Raw genomic sequence first — 17,080 nt, 5'->3', positions numbered from 1 at the left:
AAATAATCGCTCAGGCCTGATTGTCTTGTCTGCCCTAAATTAAATACCGAACGACATCCCCCCCGCGCGCACGTCGCCCAGAGGTTGTTGGGTTTCTTTTGCTCCCAAAAAAATTTATTTCCCCAAATTGGAAAACAAGCAGTCCTTGTTTCTGCCATTGGATTCCTCTGCCCCCCTTTCGATTGAGATATATATTCGGTGAGCATCGGACAGATTTTCGTCGTTTGTCGCAGATGTCCATTGTCCCGTAGCTTCGCTGCTGTTTCGCCAAATTTTCGTCTTGGTCTTCCATGAACCCGACGGACCTTTTGCGATTCCTGTCAAAGCCTGCTAAGTATGTTGATCTTTGTTGCTCTTCCTGCGTGATATTTGGCTGTCATTGGTTCCTTGGGAGCTTTGTTGTTTTTCCCTTACGTTTCTTTGCACTTGTCATGGCGGGCTATGGTGGTTGCCTTGAGATCGTCTCTCCAGGATGATGCTGGATTGGGTCGCAACAATCGTGGATTCCTTCTACTTGAAGAGAAAGAAGGAACGATTCATGGAAACAATCATCATTCTGTCATGGTCACTTGACTACTCATACTTATCAAGACAAAGGCTAATATCACCGTCTCTAGGCCCAGATAACACGACTCAACTCGAGTCCAAACGCCTTCACCTTTTCTCTTTATACCCTTTTTTATCAAAAGCAGATACCTCTCGTCTGCTAGACCCGATACTTTGGCCGGTATCGGTATCTTTCAGCACGAGGGTACCGGACTGATAGTCACCATTCCTTTTTCCAGAGGCCTCTTCCTCCTCTCTCTTTCCTTCCGCCCTCCCTAGCACCCCTTCAGGTGTCTTCTGAATCTATTTTGCTTGGCCTGTTGTGCCAATCTTTCCTTGGATAAAGGGCCTTCTCTCTCAGACGGACATTGCCCCCCTGTTCGTCTGGGCAGCAGACAGTGCTTCCTAGGCTTCTTTGTCTACGGTCACGAACATAAAAACTGTGTCGCTTATCGTCTCTGAATTCAGCATACAACTTGGTTATCCCGGTTTATTCATCAGTCAATCGCAATGGTTTCTGCAGCTATCCCAACTCAGTACACGGCCTCGCCGTCTTCGTTCGCGGCGACTCCGTCCTTGACGATCAACCATGTCGCAACTCAGGATCTCGATTCCAGCAATGCCTTTGAAGGTCCGTTTTGTCCTATTTTTTGATTAGTGTACCAGTACTAACACTGAACAGGGCCTGAGAAGCTCCTTGAGGTCTGGTTTGCACCTAGCGCCAAGGACCTGGGAACCGCAAACCCTGCGGGTCTGAAAGCCGTTTCGGAGGATGTCTGGAAGGACATGCTGGACCTGGTCAACTGTCAGGTCCTGTCCATTGTTGCGTCTGACGATGTCGACGCCTATCTACTGTCGGAATCCAGCATGTTCGTATGGCCTCACAAGCTGATCCTCAAGACCTGTGGAACTACGACCCTGCTCTCCGGTCTTCCGCGCATCCTTGAGATCGCCGCCGTGTTTGCTGGTTTCCCTAAAGCAACTGCACCTGCATCTCTTGGAATTAGCGTTGCGGCTACCCCGTACCGTGTGTTCTACAGTCGCAAGAACTTCCTCTTCCCCGACCGCCAGCGTGGTCCTCACCGAAGCTGGAGGGACGAGGTCCGAACCATGGACAAGCTCTTCCAAAACGGCAGTGCCTACATGATTGGCAAGATGAACGGTGACCATTGGTACCTGTACCTGACCGAGCCGCATACGTTGCTTACACCGCCTGGCACCCCTGGTGAGGAGACCGAGACCAGGTTCCTCTCTGTTCCTGAGGGCACTGCCTTGCACAGCGGAAATGACGAGCATGATGAGACTCTCGAGGTCCTGATGACCGACCTGGATGAGGAGAATGCCAAGCAGTTTTACCTTGAAAATGCCACCGAGGTCGCGGCAACGCGCTACCGCAACATTGAAAAGGACGACGATGGCCACGTCGATGTATTCAGCAATACCTCGGACATGAGCGACATGGGTTCCGACGGTGGCCAGATTCTGCCTTCCGAGCTGACCACCGAAGGCCATGCTTTGGGAACTGTGGTGTCTGAGTCGTCCGGTCTGTCCGATGTGTACCCTAAGGACAAGTTTCCCGACTCACGCATCGATGCGTATCTGTTCACCCCGTGCGGATTCTCCGCCAACGGTGTGATTCCTGCCCCCGATCTCAAGACCGGCACCCATTACTTCACCGTTCATGTGACGCCGGAGCCTCACTGCTCCTACGCGTCTTTTGAGACCAACGTGCCCCACTCGCAGACCGGCCAGACCACTGCAGGAATCATCAAGCAAGTGGTGGACATTTTCAAGCCAGGACGTTTCAGCGTGACTCTCTTCGAGGCCCAGCCCGACGAGGGAGAGGCCGATAGCGCCAAATACATTGAACGCCAGACCGCCCGTCGGGCGACCAAGATGGAGCACATTGACGGCTACCGTCGGGTGGACCGGATCGTGCACGATCTGGATGGATACGACCTTGTCTTCCGTTACTACGAACGTAATGACTGGAAAGGGGGGGCCCCGAGACTGGGCGAGAAGACTTGGTGAAGTATCCGCTAATTAGGAATATGGGGACGGATATGTGGACGCTCGTTTATATGAAATTCTTTGCAAATATTGTGCTTTTTGTACACCAGTCTCGTGCTGGAAAGCTTAGCGATTGATGTTAGTCTCGCATTTGTCATTCCTTAGTTGCAGTTATTAGTTTTGCTCGAGCGAGTTCTGTCGTTCCAATTGAGTGCATTTACTGCCATCAAAACTGAATCTTAGATTATGCTTTTGTAAATGTAGATATTATCCCATCCTATTCCACAAGGCCATCAAAAGTGAGTGGTTGCTATTGATATGGCTGAGTTGATTGTAACGACTAGAGTGACTCGGCAGACCTGCCGAATGTGAAGGGCGGATCTTTGGATCTTACAGCTCCGCCCGGCCTTTCCAACACAACACTTCAAGCTCTCTCCGTCATACCAGATCTCATCTGCACGCCTTTTACTCGTCCTCATCCATCCATCACTCTACTCTCATTCTATCTCTGTACCCTGCGATTTTCAAACTGGCTCTTACGCCCCGTTAATCCAGCCCAGCTAGGGCGGCGACTCGAAGGATCTTGCAAGCGATCGCATCAAAAAAGAATCTGAACAGCCTCGAAAACCAACACGATCCATCTACTCATATCTAATACTCTTCTCGAAGAACAAAGCGAACATTCACCATGTCTTCACCACCACCCCCTGGCAACCCTCTAAAACGACCCTCGATGTCCTCCTCCGCCTCCCAACCCATTGGCGCCAACCCGAAACGCGCACGCATGCACCCCCTCCGCCAGACCTCATTCCCGACGACGATCGAAGCGGAATCGCGCACGTTCAGTGATGCAGGGAGCGTGACGGGGAGTTTCACGGGGAGTCTGGGGGGCACGAGTGCGGACGGGGTTTTCTCGGGAGCTGCTTCGAAGATGAAGAAACGGGGTCGGAAGAGTAAAGCAGAAAAAGAGCGAGAGAGGGAAGACGCGGCTAGTATGAGGGGGATGGAGACGAGGGTCGGGTCTGTCGATGCTGAGGGTTCGGTTCGAGGGGGTCCTAGTGGTGGGGGCGGCGGCGGTGGTGCAGGGGGTGGCGCGGATGACGGGGATGATGATGATGATTTTGATGATGAGGTGGAGTTATTGGGGAGAGAGGATGGAGCTACGGATACGGAGGCAGAGAAGAAGAATCTTGCGTATGTTCTATGTGTTTTGATGATGGATGGATGGATGGTTGAATGAATGGGTTGGCTAACATGATGGTTACCTTAAAGGCTACTTGTCGACGCGTTTAACCCCTTACAATCGGAACGATATGATTTGTTCAAACGAGCCAAGCTGAGGAAGGAAACACTCCGGCGAATTGTGAATCATGTGCTCTCGCAATCTGTGCCTGCCAGTGTGGTCACCACCATCAACGGATTTACGAAGGTGTTTGCCGGAGAGATGATCGAAAAGGCTCGAACAGTCCAGGCTGAATGGGCCGATGCACACGATCAGGCAGCATTAGCCGCTTTCGAGGCGGAAGAGAGAGCAGCCGATGAGAGAGCAGCAGCCGCGGCAACAGCAGCAACAACCTCTGGCGGTGCGACACCGACATCTGGTGCAACAACACCCGTGAATGGAGCAGGCGATCCGGCCGTGAAAAAGGAGCCGTTGAATGGTGACCGCTCTTCGATCCCTCCACATGTCCATGCAGCAGCGAGTCGGCCATCGAGTCCTAGCCACAACCCAAACCCCGTGCGGCCACGACGGGAGTTCAAACCGCCTCCCAACCCCCACCGAGGCCAGCTGCTACCGTCACACCTCCGCGAGGCACAGCGACGGTATAAGCGAGACTACGAAGGAGGAGGGGTTGGGTTCTCGGGGCTAAGCATGGGCAACCTGGGCGTGCGGGGAGCGGTGACCTGGAATGCTGGCGGTGCTGGAGGACGAAGAATCTTCCGATAGACTTGAACTTATGATGCGATGAACATGTACAGTCTGGTAATCCTAATAATGAAAGTAATCCGATTATCCGTCTATGCTTCTATCTATCTATTTCAGATATAGGATTTGCTTCCGGAAACACCCATGCTCTGGGCAGTGAGTTCTGTGTGTTTGTTGTTGTACTGCACTTGCAGGTCCATATTGAGTTCTCAACTGCATCGATGTTATGCATCAGCCTTATCAGGACCGCAGAGAACCACAGGCAACATACTTGACCCTCTCACAAGGGGTTATCCCTTTATCAGGCTTATTGCGATCAGCTGAGTTGTTTCTATGCATCTGTAGATGTATTCTATTTGAAATTCGAGGAATAAATCAAGATAATTCCATTGATTCTGGTTTCTCTGCGGTATCGAAAGAATTCATCGAGGGAGCAATAAAGTATACGCTAGTACCATACTAGGCCTAGTGTCGCTTGGCATAGAGGATTTGAGTTAGAGGCTAATCGCATTTGACGAATAGAATGCTGGAGATTGGAGGATACCGTACCAATACACAGAAAACCCCTGTTTCAGCCATAGTTCTGCGTACTGTGACTGTATCGTACCAGATAATACCACCGTTCTTTTGCTTCATCTACATGCTTCAAAAAGAATCTCTCTCTCTCTCTCTCTCTCTCTCTCTCTCTCTCTCTCTTTCTCTCGCAGACTGTCTCTTCTCGTTCTAGCAAGGAATCTGCACGGAGAGGGATTGGCCTGCAGATAGCCATCGAGGGCTTATCAGGACCATCGCTCATCTGCATCAGCTGCAGGAATGCCTCAGATTGAGACAACACCGACAGATGGCGCAATTGCAGCCAGAGGGATAGGATCATGGCGGTATATGCGTTGCACATTGGACAGTTCTTGAATGCCTCTGGTATGCTCATTTGTTCATCCTTTTCTCTTCTTTTCTCCTCTTATGGATTCGTGATTCTCTTTTCTTCTTTCTTTTGCCTACTTTGTCTTCATCTCTATATTTCTCCCTTTTTAGCCCTTGGATGCGTGTGCTCTTTGTTCCATCTCTCTCTAGATGCTGTACACCTTTACCCCTCAATTGGACTCATACCAACCCAATTCAGTCACTCTTGACATTGACTTTTTCTTTTAATTCTTCAATTCCTTCCTTTATTTCTCTTATGGATTATCATCATCCCACTGCTGTCCCATGAAAAGTCCATCGTTACCCACTATGCGTGTCCCTCTATACTCCCGCCTCGTGGGTATCCTCCCCACGCTGCCGTGGGATTCAGGCGATCCTGCAGTCAAGGGCGACCCCCGGAAGAGTGTCAAATGGATTGATGTATGCTTCCCCTCGTCATCCCCGATGCTCCATATTAACGTCAGAAGGGTCTTCGAGGAATTGCTTCATTTCTAGTCGTTCTCACTCATCTGGCCCGCGCCTGGGATTACGATCTATTCTCCACCCGAGATACTGAAGATGCTGCACCCCGAATTTTACAATGGCCCATCCTGCGGATTCCCTGGCAGGGCCGAATTGGTGTTACCATCTTCGCCTTTCTTACCGGATATGTCTGTGCCCTAAAACCGATCAAGCAATCGCGGGCTGGTGACAAAATCGGATCCTTCACGTCCATTGCGAAGAGTGCTTTTCGCCGTCCGCCCCGTCTCATCTTGCCCGCCACAATCGCCATGATAGTCTCCTGGACAATGGCGCAGTTTGGGGCGTTTATCGTGGCCAATCGCTCGGACTGTTGGTGGTGTCGATATGCCTCGCCTGATCTGGAAGAAAGCCTGTGGCAGGAGTTTGAGCGGCTGCTCAAGAACTTCCTCAGTACTTGGACCACCGGATACATGGCCTACGATGATCATCAGTGGGCATTATTGCCTTTACTAGAAGCGTCAATGCTTGTTTATATATTGCTTTTTGCGACTTCGTTTATCAAATTCCGCTGGCGGTTGGCAATCTATCTCGGCATGTTTCTTTACTTTCACCAAAACGCCGCAAAAGATACAGGTGGGTTTAATTCTTTTATTACGATATAAAGGTTATGACTGACCCCAATTAGAAACCTTTCAGATGCAAGCCATCTATGGAATGTTCCTTAGCGACCTTTCATTCGACTTTTCATTTAGAGAATTCATTAATTATCATAGCTGGGGACGTAAATTAGTCGCCTTGTTTTTGGCGATCTCCGGTCTTTTTATAGCATCCTACCCCGGAGAACATCCCGAGTGGATTACCTGGTCCGACTATATGTTTCATCTAGCCCAGTATCTCTTCCCACCAGACGTCAACCTTGGCAAACGGTATACAGCACTTGGAGTGGACCTGGTTATCCTGGCTATCTATATTTCCCCGTCCACCAAGGAATTCCTCTCCAACCGCCTGCTACTCTGGCTAGGGAAGCAGAGTTTTGCCGTCTACCTTATCCACGGTACTCTCCTGCGCACCGTCCTCTGCTGGATGCTATATGGCATAACTGGTCAGCCTTGGGAGGAGACCAAAGATGCAGATGGCAACCTTGTTGACCCCCAGTGGATTCCCCTCCGAGCTCCCTCGATTGTGGCTATCAGTATTCCCACGTGGATCATGATCGTTTATTTTTGCGCTTCATTATGGACCCGCTACGTCGATACCTTCTGCGCAGCCGTCACGCAGAAGTTGGAGAGACTCATGTTCGAAGAGGATGAGAAGCAGCCACCGCTACCATTGAATACGATTTCTATGCCGACTGTTTGATTTTGATTTTTATTTTTTTTATTTTTTTCGCTTTTAGCCTTGCATTTTGCTGGTGTTGTTGGTTCCACCATATTTTGACTATCTTTGCTTTGTGGTTGTTTCCTTCGGTGTAAATATATGGGAAGCCTCGATATAAGTTGGATTTTTGGATATTCCATCATTCAATATATATCAATGGACTTGATAATTACTATTTTAGTATATTCTAGCGAGGATGGATCATTTGTCAGTGGTAGACATCTAAGTGTGGTTGTTGATGTTTTGGGCTGGTGATATATAATGAGTTCATAGAATCTAGACTAGAGGAAGCTACTTTATTATTAACTCGAATTGCTTTTAGAAACAAGACAATACTAAGCAATGGAAGGGACTTGATTGTAGTTATCTACAATACATTTAAAGAAAAAAAAAAAAAAAAAAACCCTCATGTCCCAACCAAATTTAACTGTCGTCGTCACCTTCCATATCAACCATAAGGGATAACTAGATTCCGAGCTGAGCTTGATACAATCAGCACCTAGACCAAGAAATGATCAAGGAAACTACTCACCATCCTAAAGGAAGAGTAACGCAAAAGCAATGCATTCAATCGTGTATCTCATTTCCCAACGAGACAAACCGACTCAACACACCGTCCAACTTAGTCAACGTGGATAACGCGAACTTCAATCGGACCCGTGATACGAGCACGACGTCTATTGCGTTGATGATGTTCGAACCAGGAGACACTGAGGCGGATGAAGAAGGCAGCAAAGAGGACTGCGAGGCCTTTAATGATAACGGGGAACCACTTGATGCTGGTGGCCGTTTCCATGATAGACATGATTCTGTGGTTGTTAGCGGTGTATTTGATAAGGGTATATAGGTGACATACGTTGAGGAGTGGAGGAAAGGATAGATGGCGTAGATCTGGAGCTGGGGTGCTGAGAGGACGAGGTGGTTAATTTCCTTTGTTTTCGTATATGGCTTTGGGTAGGGTTTGTATACTTCTGAACTGGAGATCGGGGTCAAGATAGCTCAACAACTCAGGTAAGGTGATGTATGAGTGATTGAAAGAAAGAGTGGACATGGAGAGATGAAAAGGTGATGGTTGAGACAAGAAGAAAGAGAGAACAAAAGTAGTAAAGAACAGGGGGGGGGGGGTTAATAATTCTGTTTCGTGGGAAGAGGGCTTTCTGTTCTCGGCGTCATGATCAGTCCTTCACTCTCTTGCTTCTGGGCTAGTTGCCATGACGAGTCAGCGATAGGGTTTTGTGGTTCTTTGAGAATTTCTTCAGTGAAGAGGCGTGCTTTCTTCATGTCTCCTGGAAATGCAGCTTCATGAGTCTCAAAATCATTTCTCCCTTCTTGGACTTGATGTTTCTTTATTTTCCCGATCCACTCAGGCACCTCATCCTTTTCTGAAACAATTTCCCAGCTAATAAAGGTATTGTTTTTCTTTGTTTGTTGTGGTCTGTTCATGTTCATCGCCTGAGATGTGGTTCTCTGAAATCATGACGGGACCTATTCGGCAAACCCATCTTAGAAAGAGCCAATCTAACTATGCCCGAGACCGAGACAGGAAAACTCACGGCACGGACCTATGACGAGGTCACGTACCTTCAAGGCGGAGGTTTAGTAGCTATTGAGATGCTCCCTGAGAATGACACTGCAAAGCAGGTCGATATCGCAGAAGCTAAAGTCTTCTTTCTGATGGGTAAGGCACCCACTTGAGGATATCAAACATAAGGAATACTCAGAAAATTGGTGTTTAGGCGGCCCTGGGTGTGGCAAGAGTACGATTGCTGTCAAACCAGCGGCGGATCGGGGCATGATTCACCTCGATCCGGATGTTATTGTTCGTCGTTTGAAAGACAGTGTCCCCACGGAGGCATGGGAATCCATCAAAAGCAGCATGGATGAGGATGGGAATTTGCCGGACAAAGTGCTCATTCTGCTTATCAAACAGGAGATTGAGCAACATCTGCAGTACGGAGCTCTGCGGTTCGTGATTGATGGATTTCCACGATCTTGGGAGCAGCATGATCTAGCTGACAAGGTGAGCTTGGCAGAAATTGCTGGTGTTTGTCAATTTTCCTTTGCTGGCTTTTTCTGACTATTCCTTGACGTTAGACCTTCAACTTCAAGCTCACCCTTTATCCGCAGGTGTCCTCAGAAACACTGAAACAGCGATCTATGCAGAAAAGTCTCGCCTCACAGAGCGCGGAAAAAGGGATCGACACATTCAAAAGACAGAGAGAGCAGTATGGGGCGCCTTCCAAAGTCCTGATAGCCTATTTCGATTCCAAGATAGTCTTGCACGAGGTAGGTAAAGTCGATGTGAACCAAGTTTCTGTAATCTGTAACCCCCATTGACAGCACCAGATAAGGGCTGAAGGCGAGATTGATATGGATTATCGGTCCCTGATACAGGCGGTCAATGTATGTCCATTTTCCACTGGCGTTGCATCTGCATCACCTTGTTAACGAGAGTGCAAAGAGGAAGATTGCTATTTCAGAGTACGAACTGCCTTAGAGGTTTGATTCCCCGAACAGTAGCATAACCAGGAGACTCATCATTCTTCAATGTGACGGAGGTTGAAGGCTGTTTCGATTCTTGCTCTTATTCCAGCCTTCTTTGGTTGGTGTCTTAGTGTCGTGCAGGAAAGTAACTTGGTAAATATCAGCATTTGTTGCAGGTTTAAACTTCCTCCAACGACTCTGGCTTGGGATAGAGAATTTCAGATGGCTGAGGATGGTTGGAGCTGGTGGGAGTCGGATGCGTGAAGTGAAGTGAAGTTGAATTGAATTGAACTGGCGACTCGATCACCTGACAAAGCAATCACAGAGACCATCATGTACCAAGAAAGAAGCAAAGGAAATAAATGAAAATAAATGTCTCATGGAACAAAAACCCTTCTAAATAAACAAAATAGGTGAATGGTACAATGCCATATTTTACAAATGTAAATACAAACTCCAGCCTCGCCCCCATAACACATGCTCACCTTTGCTTGCTCTTGAGCGATGAACGGGCCTTCTCCCTCTCATTCTCCATAGCTTGCATATAGGCCTGTCTCCGAGCGTGGTTTCTCTCTTCCCGCTTCCATTCTTCCTCCTCATTCCGTCTCTTTTCATAGTCAGCTGCTGTCTTGAGATCCTTCTCGCTGAGTCTGGGTGGAGCCACAGGCGACCCATCTGGATTCTTGGAGGGGTTGCCGCGCATATCGTTGAGCTTCTCTGTGGCATCACGCGTGATATTTTGCTTAGATTCCTTGATAGAATTCAGAGCACGGTCAATGAAGCTGAGGTCTGCTGACGGGCTCTCTGTCTTCATCTTGGCCTTTTCTGCCGTAATGGCATCGCTAAGCATGCGAATTGCCTTGCTCTGCTCCGATTGCCCCTGTCCTGCAGAGCCTCCTGAAGCTGACGGTTTAGCAATGGCAATGTTCGCAAACCTCCTGAAGCTGTTGCTAGAAAGCAGGTACGATTGCCCCAACGCCATAAGACCCGTTCCGACGAAATAGAGCTGAAGGGCACTAGGGAAGAAGGCAACGAAAAGAGTTGAAAATGCGGGCAGCCCATAAAGAAACATTTTTCCAAAGGATGTCTGGCTCATTTCGTTCATACCAGATTCTCCTCCTTTCTAAACAAAGAAAAAGATAAGTCATCAGTATCGCCATCATAATATGGAAAGGTTATGGCAGGACATACCCGGAAACTCAGATGCATGGACAAAGCTGTGATAGCGGGAAGAATATAATACGGGTCAGCTACCGTGAGGTCTTGCAGCCAGAGAAGTTGTTCTGAAGCCAACCCGGGAACAGGCAGCGAGGTCATGCCCTTGACAACTCGGTAACAGCCGAATCCAAAAGGAATCTGTATCAAGGGGAGAAACGATTTCCAAGGCTTGACACCATGCCTAATGTGAACGTCCTGCAACTCGGCTCTCGCCCTTGTCATCTCAGCCTGGTTCCCTTCCTTGCCGTAGGCCATCATCTGCGAACGGAGAGGGTTCACGATGTGCTTGATGCTTTGCATCCTGGCGGAGGTGTCTGCAGCACCCAAGACTGGTTTCAATAAGGCTAGGCGGACCAAGACTCCTGCCCCAATAATACTTGCCCACCAGGGCATTCCTCCCCAGATGTGAAGATGCTCAATGACATATTCGATCATTGCCGACGGACCCCAGCCGTAGTCCAACCCCAGCTCTTTGAGGTATCCGACCTTCTCGGGAATCAAGTTGATGTCAGTAGCGGAGATATCGGAGAGATCGCCAGGTGCATCTGACACAGTCTCGGTGGCAGCTGCGGCTGTCGAGGCGGAGGCAGCGGACGTGGTGGAATTGAAACGAGCGGACGACGGTCCGGGCAGAGAAGATGTGGCTCTCCATGAGAGATTGCCAGAGAGTGTCTGGTTTAACCTGCCATATCGAGTGGGAAGCTTGGCAGTTTGCGATCGGAACGAGGACATCTATAAACCTGGGTCAATTCAATTCCTCCTGTTTTGTTACCGACGGAGAAGATAATCGGAGAGGAACGAACCGAACGACTGGAGCGAGGGAGGGCAGTCAATCGTTGCCGCGCAATGGCAGGCACTGTGCCAGACCCTTTCAGGCCATATCCTCCCAGCATTTTGAACCCGGCAATATAAAAAGTGATTGGCCTGGGGAAGTAATAATATGGGGTGTTGGGGAAGAACGCAACCTGTCTCCGTCGGTATTTTGGACTTTTCAGCGCCAAGACCGTTTTTCTGCCGGGCGGCCGGATCGATATCAACTACAACAACCCGCACGGCGGATTGTCCGAGGTAAATACAGACACGACAGGATGTTGAGAGGCAGTCATGGGTTAGATGTGATGGTGAATTATTATCTGTTGTATTTGCAATGCAGTGCTGGGATGATCCGTAGCTTTGATATGCCAAACTTGAGGTTCTTCGCCAGACGCCGTCCAGTCAGGCCTACGACTGGGTGCTTTTGAATCTATGTACACAAAACCCACAGGCACACGTATCTTGCTGGTTGAAATCAAAAGCCAAAAAAAGCTCTTCAACTGTGTATCTCAAAAACTTGAACAAAAAGAGAGTTCTAAATCAACGCTCGACTAGGTTGATCGTTCTAACACCTTGCTCCCTCATCGCCGCGACGGAACCTCTCGAACTTCGATACCTGACCCCACGGGCCTCGATCGTCGATGGACTGGGAAAATCTATAAAAACCAGTGTTAGCTCGGAGCACAGGAAGTGACATGCATGCGTAGCAAACGTATTCAAACGCAGAGACAATCGTATGCGTTTGAAGATCAAACTGTACCTTTGTGCCAGACCATCCTAGTCTAAATGCTGCCTCATGGGCAAACAGTTCACCAAATCCTAGCATCAGGCCGTTCACAAAGGGAAGGATCAGATTGATCGCAGCGCCTCGCAGAATACTCCAGGCAGTTGTTGGTTTGTAGAGAACGAGCGGGGAGCTCGACGTGGATGGAGGGGACGAGGTCAACTCATTGTTGGCGGAATAGTTATCAGAGTCTGATGGGACAGTCAACCCAGAGTCGTAAAGCTCGACTTTAGAGTCGGTGTGGTCGTTGGATGCCATGATGCGGGGACGGTGCCGGTGTCAACAGTGAAATCAGGGACTGCACTGGCAGCAGAAATAAAGAGCGGTAGATATGAAAGTTCAAGCTCCACTCTCTATCCGTCAGTAAAACAGAGAGACGAAGGCCAAGTAATGATTGAATGGATGAGGTTTCTTCTGCGGCTTAAGGGCGGTACTTAGAGAGAGTTCGTGAGGGATAATGGGATTGTTGCGCTCTGCGAAGGAGGTTATGTAAGCATGTAGTCTCCTTACACCATTTTGTGTCAACGCAACATCAAACATACTAGAAATTTGCTAATAAATATTAGAGACATCCAGAGATTCAAATGCCTGGATATTCTCTTTTTGTAACAGTTTACTGCTTTATTCATTGTAGGTATGGAGAGCATTATGGCATAATCACCTACCTAGCTACCTGCATACAAAACCGCGGCATAGCAATTACATCCAATTAGGATATGCCAATTTCCCGCCAAATGTCTATTTATTCTCATATGAGAGTAACAAGACTCAATGACACTTTCCAGCCTAGACTTTCCAGTCAGAAAACAATACTGGCTGAATGTTCAACATTTCGCAGGGAACATAGCGGCATGCATGCCTCAGGAATGAAGACCAGCGGAAGATCCCCTCTTCCGGATGACCAATCAGGCGGCAGTGACGTACCCTGGATCTTGTCGAGAGCTTTCCATAGCAATCAGCCGCTGCTCTTCCTTCTCCAAAGCATCTATCTCCTCATCTCTTCATCCCCTCACTACCACTCGTTGTTCTCCTTTCTCACTGCGCTGAGCTCTCGAAACCCCTACACCTACAATAAACAAAGCCTTGCTGATTTCGCGCGACTTCTCAAACCTACCGTCAGCATGGACCATAACCCCGCAAATAACGATGAGGTCGTTTCGCAATTCTGTGCCATGACCAGCGCCAGCACTTCAGAAGTAAGCTTTTGTTCCTTCAACGGTCTGTACAGCTCATTGCTGACTCTTGACTGCAAAGGCACAGGAATATCTATCGACCAATGGATGGGATATCGAGGCGGCAGTGACAGAGTTCTTCGCAGAACAAGACGAAGCCTCGCAGAGGCCATCGGGAGGTCGTTCTCTAGGAGGTAGCTCGGCTCAGTCACCGGCTCCTACACAGCAGGAATCTTCGGGAGCACGGAAATCAGCGCCCCAAAAGAAAATTGCTACACTGGGCGACTTCACGTCTGGAGGTGGTGATTCTTCCGATGAAGAAGATGATGAGAACCAGGACATGTTTGCTGGAGGCGAAAAGTCCGGACTGGCTGTGCAGAACCCTGATGATCTCAAAAAGAAGATTATTGAGAAGGCCAAGAGGTAAAAGAAAGCGTCATCACATGTACCGATAGCAGAGCTGACTCGTTGGCAGAGCCCAGCCCCCCACTTCTGATGACAATGAGCCTAGAAGGTCGTTTTTCACTGGATCGGCCCGCACCCTTGGGGGCGATGATGCTCCTAGCAGAGTGATCGAAGCCCCGAGTGCGCCGACCGTTCAAAGACCGCAACGGGTGCAAAGGACGCTTCACTTTTGGCCTGACGGATTCTCTGTTGACGATGGTGACTTGTATAGGTCTGATGACCCTCGGAATGCAGAAATCTTGGACGGCATCCGGCAGGGGCGTGCTCCGCTTTCGATCATGAATGTCCAACCAGGACAGGAGGTAGATGTGGAAATCAAACAGCATGATGAGAAATACGTGAAGCCAAAGCCCAAATACAAGCCATTCTCGGGGGCTGGCCAACGACTCGGAAGCCCAACACCCAGCGTGAGGAGCCAAGCTCCTCCAGTAGAACCTACTGCCCCTAGTCAGAGCAACTCTGAACCTGTCAAACCCAATGTGGATGAGTCGCAGCCAACGGTAACATTGCAGGTCAGACTTGGTGATGGTACACGGCTCACGTCCCGATTCAACACATCGCATACCATCGGTGATGTTTACCAGTTTGTTTCTGCGGCAAGCCCAGTCAGCCAGTCCCGCCCTTGGGCGCTGATGACTACTTTCCCCAGTAAGGAGCTTACTGATAAAGCTGCTGCCCTGGGCGATCTCCCCGAGTTCAAGCGAGGTGGTGTGGTGGTTCAGAAGTGGCAGTAGATGAACCTCAGAATTAACATATCCAAATGCACTTGTCCGGCCTCCATACTCTTCAAATGGTGACAGTGCTTTCTATTTCTTTTTTTACTTTACAGTGGTCAACAAAAGGTTTCGGGTTTAATGGCAAAAGAACATCATCTAGAGGTCTTTTACAGAGACTTGATGGCATTTTATGGAATAACGGATACTATTTGGTAGATAGCAGACTTTTCAGAGAGAAAAGACAATGCAAACCCAAGAGCACACAGCGTGCTTCAACTAGAGTCCAACAGTCCAAGTCATCCCATCAGTAAGAGCAGAAATGAAGCTTGTCTTGCCTGCGAATATAATATCTAGCATGCTTGAGACGATGAACACCATAATTTCGCATCCAATGACTTTGTCTCATTTGTCATATTAACGAAAACAGATATATCTTGCAGTAATAATCATAAATGCAGCAATGGCGGTTGGTCAAAATGTGCCTATCTCGTGGATTGCTAAGCAAATTCCGCGGAATGACGCAGAAAAGCGAACCACGGCGAAATCGGCCTTTCGCCATTTCGCCATCGCCATTCTTTAACAAGCTACAGTGCTCGATGATCAATTGAAGCAGAAATTAAAACAACCCAGAAACAAAAGACTTGAAAAATGCCTCTAGGCGGGGTTAAGAACATCGTTCTGGTAAGTTGCGATATCCTCCCAAGACAAAGAAGATGAAGAGTGCCCCTCATCGCATCTTATCGATAACGATCGAATGTATTCAAAACTTCTACGACAGACACAAAACTGGAATAACTGTCGCATGGACTTGTGATTCAGCATTCTAACTGTTTCGATCTATACAGGTTCTCTCCGGAAAAGGTGGCGTTGGCAAATCGTCCGTCACTCTACAACTCGCCCTCGCCCTGTCGCTGCAGGGAAAATCGGTCGGAATCCTCGATATCGACCTTACAGGTCCTTCAATCCCACGTCTCGTCGGACTCGAAGGCGCAAAGATCACACAGACACCCGGTGGCTGGCTCCCGGTGGACGTCCACCCTGCCGAACAACCAGAACAGCAACCGGGACGAGGTTCTCTGAGATGCATGTCGTTAGGCTTTCTCCTTCGAGACCGCGGCGATGCTGTGATTTGGCGCGGTCCTAAGAAAACAGCCATGATCCGACAATTTCTGGCAGATGTCTTCTGGGGGGAAACTGACTACTTGCTCGTGGATACCCCCCCGGGCACGAGTGACGAGCATATCGCTCTCGCCGAACAGCTTCTGACTATGTCTTCTACAAACCCCCCACCATCATCCAGTGTGCCTCGTCTCGCGGGCGCTGTTCTTGTTACAACCCCTCAGGCTATTGCGACATCAGATGTGCGCAAGGAGGTCAACTTCTGTGTGAAGACTAAAATCCCAACCCTGGGAGTGGTTGAGAATATGTCGGGCTATGCGTGCCCTTGCTGCGGCGACGTCAGCAACCTCTTTTCGAGTGGCGGTGGTCAAGTGATGGCCCAGGAGATGGGGGTGAAGTTCCTGGGGATCGTTCCAGTAGACGTCAAGTTCGGGGAATTGGTGGAAGGGAAGATGATTGCTGGAAGTGACATTGATGAAGACAGCGACGACGAGCAAAGCTCAGAAAGGCCCCAGCCAGAAGAACCTGTCGATGAAAGGCCGCTTGTCGAAAGATATAAGGATTGCTGGTCCTACCCTCGATTCGAAGAGTTCGCAAAAACATTAATATCCGATATAGAGAGAACAGCGGCCAACTAGACGCCTATTTTAACCTACTGTCTTTCTTGCATGGGGAAATGGCACTGGCTTTGTATCATTTTCTTTTGCTTTGCATTATGCACTCAAATTCAACAGCGATATTATGATTCAATATTTTATATTGGTCGGGAAGGGAGTTTAAAATTGCATTGAATGCATTGGATTTACTTCGATTTATGCCATATGCCATCAAATAATGAGCTAGATATGATTTTTGATTTTTAGGGGGTTAACAAGGTACTAGCTTTGTAATATGATTATATATAAGACTATGGTGGATATATGAGACCTAAAAAGCAATTCGAGGTGTTATTATCATCAACCATCATCATAATCAAGATCCATCAGTCATTAAGTAATATACCAGGCAGCGAGAAAAAGAAAAGTGATGTTTTTCCTCAACAGTGTTATATCAAAGCACTCGATCA

General features: G+C 48.6%; 9 protein-coding genes across 9 annotated transcripts; 6 read left to right on the top strand and 3 right to left on the bottom strand.

The window, feature by feature from the left end:
• Window positions 1-1,056: 1,056 nt before the first annotated feature.
• Window positions 1,057-2,577, top strand: ASPWEDRAFT_174455 (adenosylmethionine decarboxylase SPE2; the record flags this gene model as incomplete). The annotated part of the gene is made up of 2 exons (XM_040831227.1): window positions 1,057-1,177; window positions 1,229-2,577. 2 exons carry the CDS (start codon window positions 1,057-1,059, stop codon window positions 2,575-2,577), a joined length of 1,470 nt encoding a protein of 489 aa, XP_040686705.1.
• Window positions 2,578-2,973: 396 nt separating this feature from the next.
• ASPWEDRAFT_43073 (transcription initiation factor TFIID subunit 11 family protein) lies at window positions 2,974-4,850 on the top strand. Its single transcript, XM_040835946.1, has 2 exons — window positions 2,974-3,750; window positions 3,829-4,850. The coding sequence occupies exons 1-2, from the start codon at window positions 3,245-3,247 to the stop codon at window positions 4,502-4,504; spliced, it is 1,182 nt and encodes a 393-aa protein (XP_040686704.1). The 5' UTR covers window positions 2,974-3,244; the 3' UTR covers window positions 4,505-4,850.
• An 863-nt stretch (window positions 4,851-5,713) lies between these two features.
• Window positions 5,714-7,225, top strand: ASPWEDRAFT_114544 (acyltransferase family protein; the record flags this gene model as incomplete). The annotated part of the gene is made up of 3 exons (XM_040828501.1): window positions 5,714-5,824; window positions 5,872-6,499; window positions 6,552-7,225. The coding sequence occupies 3 exons, from the start codon at window positions 5,714-5,716 to the stop codon at window positions 7,223-7,225; spliced, it is 1,413 nt and encodes a 470-aa protein (XP_040686703.1).
• A 421-nt stretch (window positions 7,226-7,646) lies between these two features.
• On the bottom strand, window positions 7,647-8,355 carry ASPWEDRAFT_43070 (uncharacterized protein). The gene is made up of 4 exons (XM_040835945.1): window positions 8,213-8,355; window positions 8,100-8,148; window positions 7,776-8,052; window positions 7,647-7,725 (listed from the first exon to the last, which is right to left on the bottom strand). The coding sequence occupies exons 1-3, from the start codon at window positions 8,292-8,294 to the stop codon at window positions 7,866-7,868; spliced, it is 318 nt and encodes a 105-aa protein (XP_040686702.1). The 5' UTR covers window positions 8,295-8,355; the 3' UTR covers window positions 7,647-7,725; window positions 7,776-7,865.
• A 412-nt stretch (window positions 8,356-8,767) lies between these two features.
• Window positions 8,768-9,876, top strand: ASPWEDRAFT_30140 (adenylate kinase family protein; the record flags this gene model as incomplete). Its single annotated transcript, XM_040833366.1, has 5 exons — window positions 8,768-8,921; window positions 8,980-9,263; window positions 9,338-9,529; window positions 9,584-9,646; window positions 9,859-9,876. 5 exons carry the CDS (start codon window positions 8,768-8,770, stop codon window positions 9,874-9,876), a joined length of 711 nt encoding a protein of 236 aa, XP_040686701.1.
• A 332-nt stretch (window positions 9,877-10,208) lies between these two features.
• ASPWEDRAFT_116382 (membrane insertase OXA1) lies at window positions 10,209-11,677 on the bottom strand (the record flags this gene model as incomplete). The annotated part of the gene is made up of 2 exons (XM_040828652.1): window positions 10,209-10,850; window positions 10,919-11,677. The coding sequence occupies 2 exons, from the start codon at window positions 11,675-11,677 to the stop codon at window positions 10,209-10,211; spliced, it is 1,401 nt and encodes a 466-aa protein (XP_040686700.1).
• A 662-nt stretch (window positions 11,678-12,339) lies between these two features.
• ASPWEDRAFT_53080 (TOM13-domain-containing protein) lies at window positions 12,340-12,800 on the bottom strand (the record flags this gene model as incomplete). Its single annotated transcript, XM_040837826.1, has 2 exons — window positions 12,340-12,414; window positions 12,519-12,800. The coding sequence occupies 2 exons, from the start codon at window positions 12,798-12,800 to the stop codon at window positions 12,340-12,342; spliced, it is 357 nt and encodes a 118-aa protein (XP_040686699.1).
• Window positions 12,801-13,112: 312 nt separating this feature from the next.
• Window positions 13,113-15,362, top strand: ASPWEDRAFT_43065 (protein phosphatase regulator SHP1). Its single transcript, XM_040835944.1, has 3 exons — window positions 13,113-13,738; window positions 13,797-14,137; window positions 14,190-15,362. Exons 1-3 carry the CDS (start codon window positions 13,277-13,279, stop codon window positions 14,911-14,913), a joined length of 1,527 nt encoding a protein of 508 aa, XP_040686698.1. The 5' UTR covers window positions 13,113-13,276; the 3' UTR covers window positions 14,914-15,362.
• Window positions 15,363-15,443: 81 nt separating this feature from the next.
• ASPWEDRAFT_43063 (Mrp/NBP35 family ATP-binding protein) lies at window positions 15,444-17,027 on the top strand. Its single transcript, XM_040835943.1, has 2 exons — window positions 15,444-15,576; window positions 15,741-17,027. Exons 1-2 carry the CDS (start codon window positions 15,544-15,546, stop codon window positions 16,650-16,652), a joined length of 945 nt encoding a protein of 314 aa, XP_040686697.1. The 5' UTR covers window positions 15,444-15,543; the 3' UTR covers window positions 16,653-17,027.
• Window positions 17,028-17,080: the final 53 nt, after the last annotated feature.

This window comes from Aspergillus wentii, assembly GCF_001890725.1.
Source record: "Aspergillus wentii DTO 134E9 unplaced genomic scaffold ASPWEscaffold_6, whole genome shotgun sequence".
Classification (NCBI taxonomy): Eukaryota; Fungi; Ascomycota; class Eurotiomycetes; order Eurotiales; family Aspergillaceae; genus Aspergillus; species Aspergillus wentii.
This window is presented reverse-complemented; position numbering and strand designations above follow the sequence as displayed.

Coding starts and splice junctions, on each gene's coding strand:
- ASPWEDRAFT_43073 (XM_040835946.1), top strand. CDS start 3,245: ATGTCTTCACCACCACCCCCTGGCAACCCTCTAAAACGACCCTCGATG. Junction 3,751..3,828: donor GCAGAGAAGAAGAATCTTGC/GTATGTTCTATG, acceptor GTTACCTTAAAG/GCTACTTGTCGACGCGTTTA.
- ASPWEDRAFT_43070 (XM_040835945.1), bottom strand. CDS start 8,294: ATGTCCACTCTTTCTTTCAATCACTCATACATCACCTTACCTGAGTTG. Junction 8,149..8,212: donor CCCCGATCTCCAGTTCAGAA/GTATACAAACCC, acceptor TCGTCCTCTCAG/CACCCCAGCTCCAGATCTAC. Junction 8,053..8,099: donor CCTTTCCTCCACTCCTCAAC/GTATGTCACCTA, acceptor TAACAACCACAG/AATCATGTCTATCATGGAAA.
- ASPWEDRAFT_43065 (XM_040835944.1), top strand. CDS start 13,277: ATGTCTATTTATTCTCATATGAGAGTAACAAGACTCAATGACACTTTC. Junction 13,739..13,796: donor CCAGCGCCAGCACTTCAGAA/GTAAGCTTTTGT, acceptor TTGACTGCAAAG/GCACAGGAATATCTATCGAC. Junction 14,138..14,189: donor ATTATTGAGAAGGCCAAGAG/GTAAAAGAAAGC, acceptor ACTCGTTGGCAG/AGCCCAGCCCCCCACTTCTG.
- ASPWEDRAFT_43063 (XM_040835943.1), top strand. CDS start 15,544: ATGCCTCTAGGCGGGGTTAAGAACATCGTTCTG. Junction 15,577..15,740: donor GGGTTAAGAACATCGTTCTG/GTAAGTTGCGAT, acceptor CGATCTATACAG/GTTCTCTCCGGAAAAGGTGG.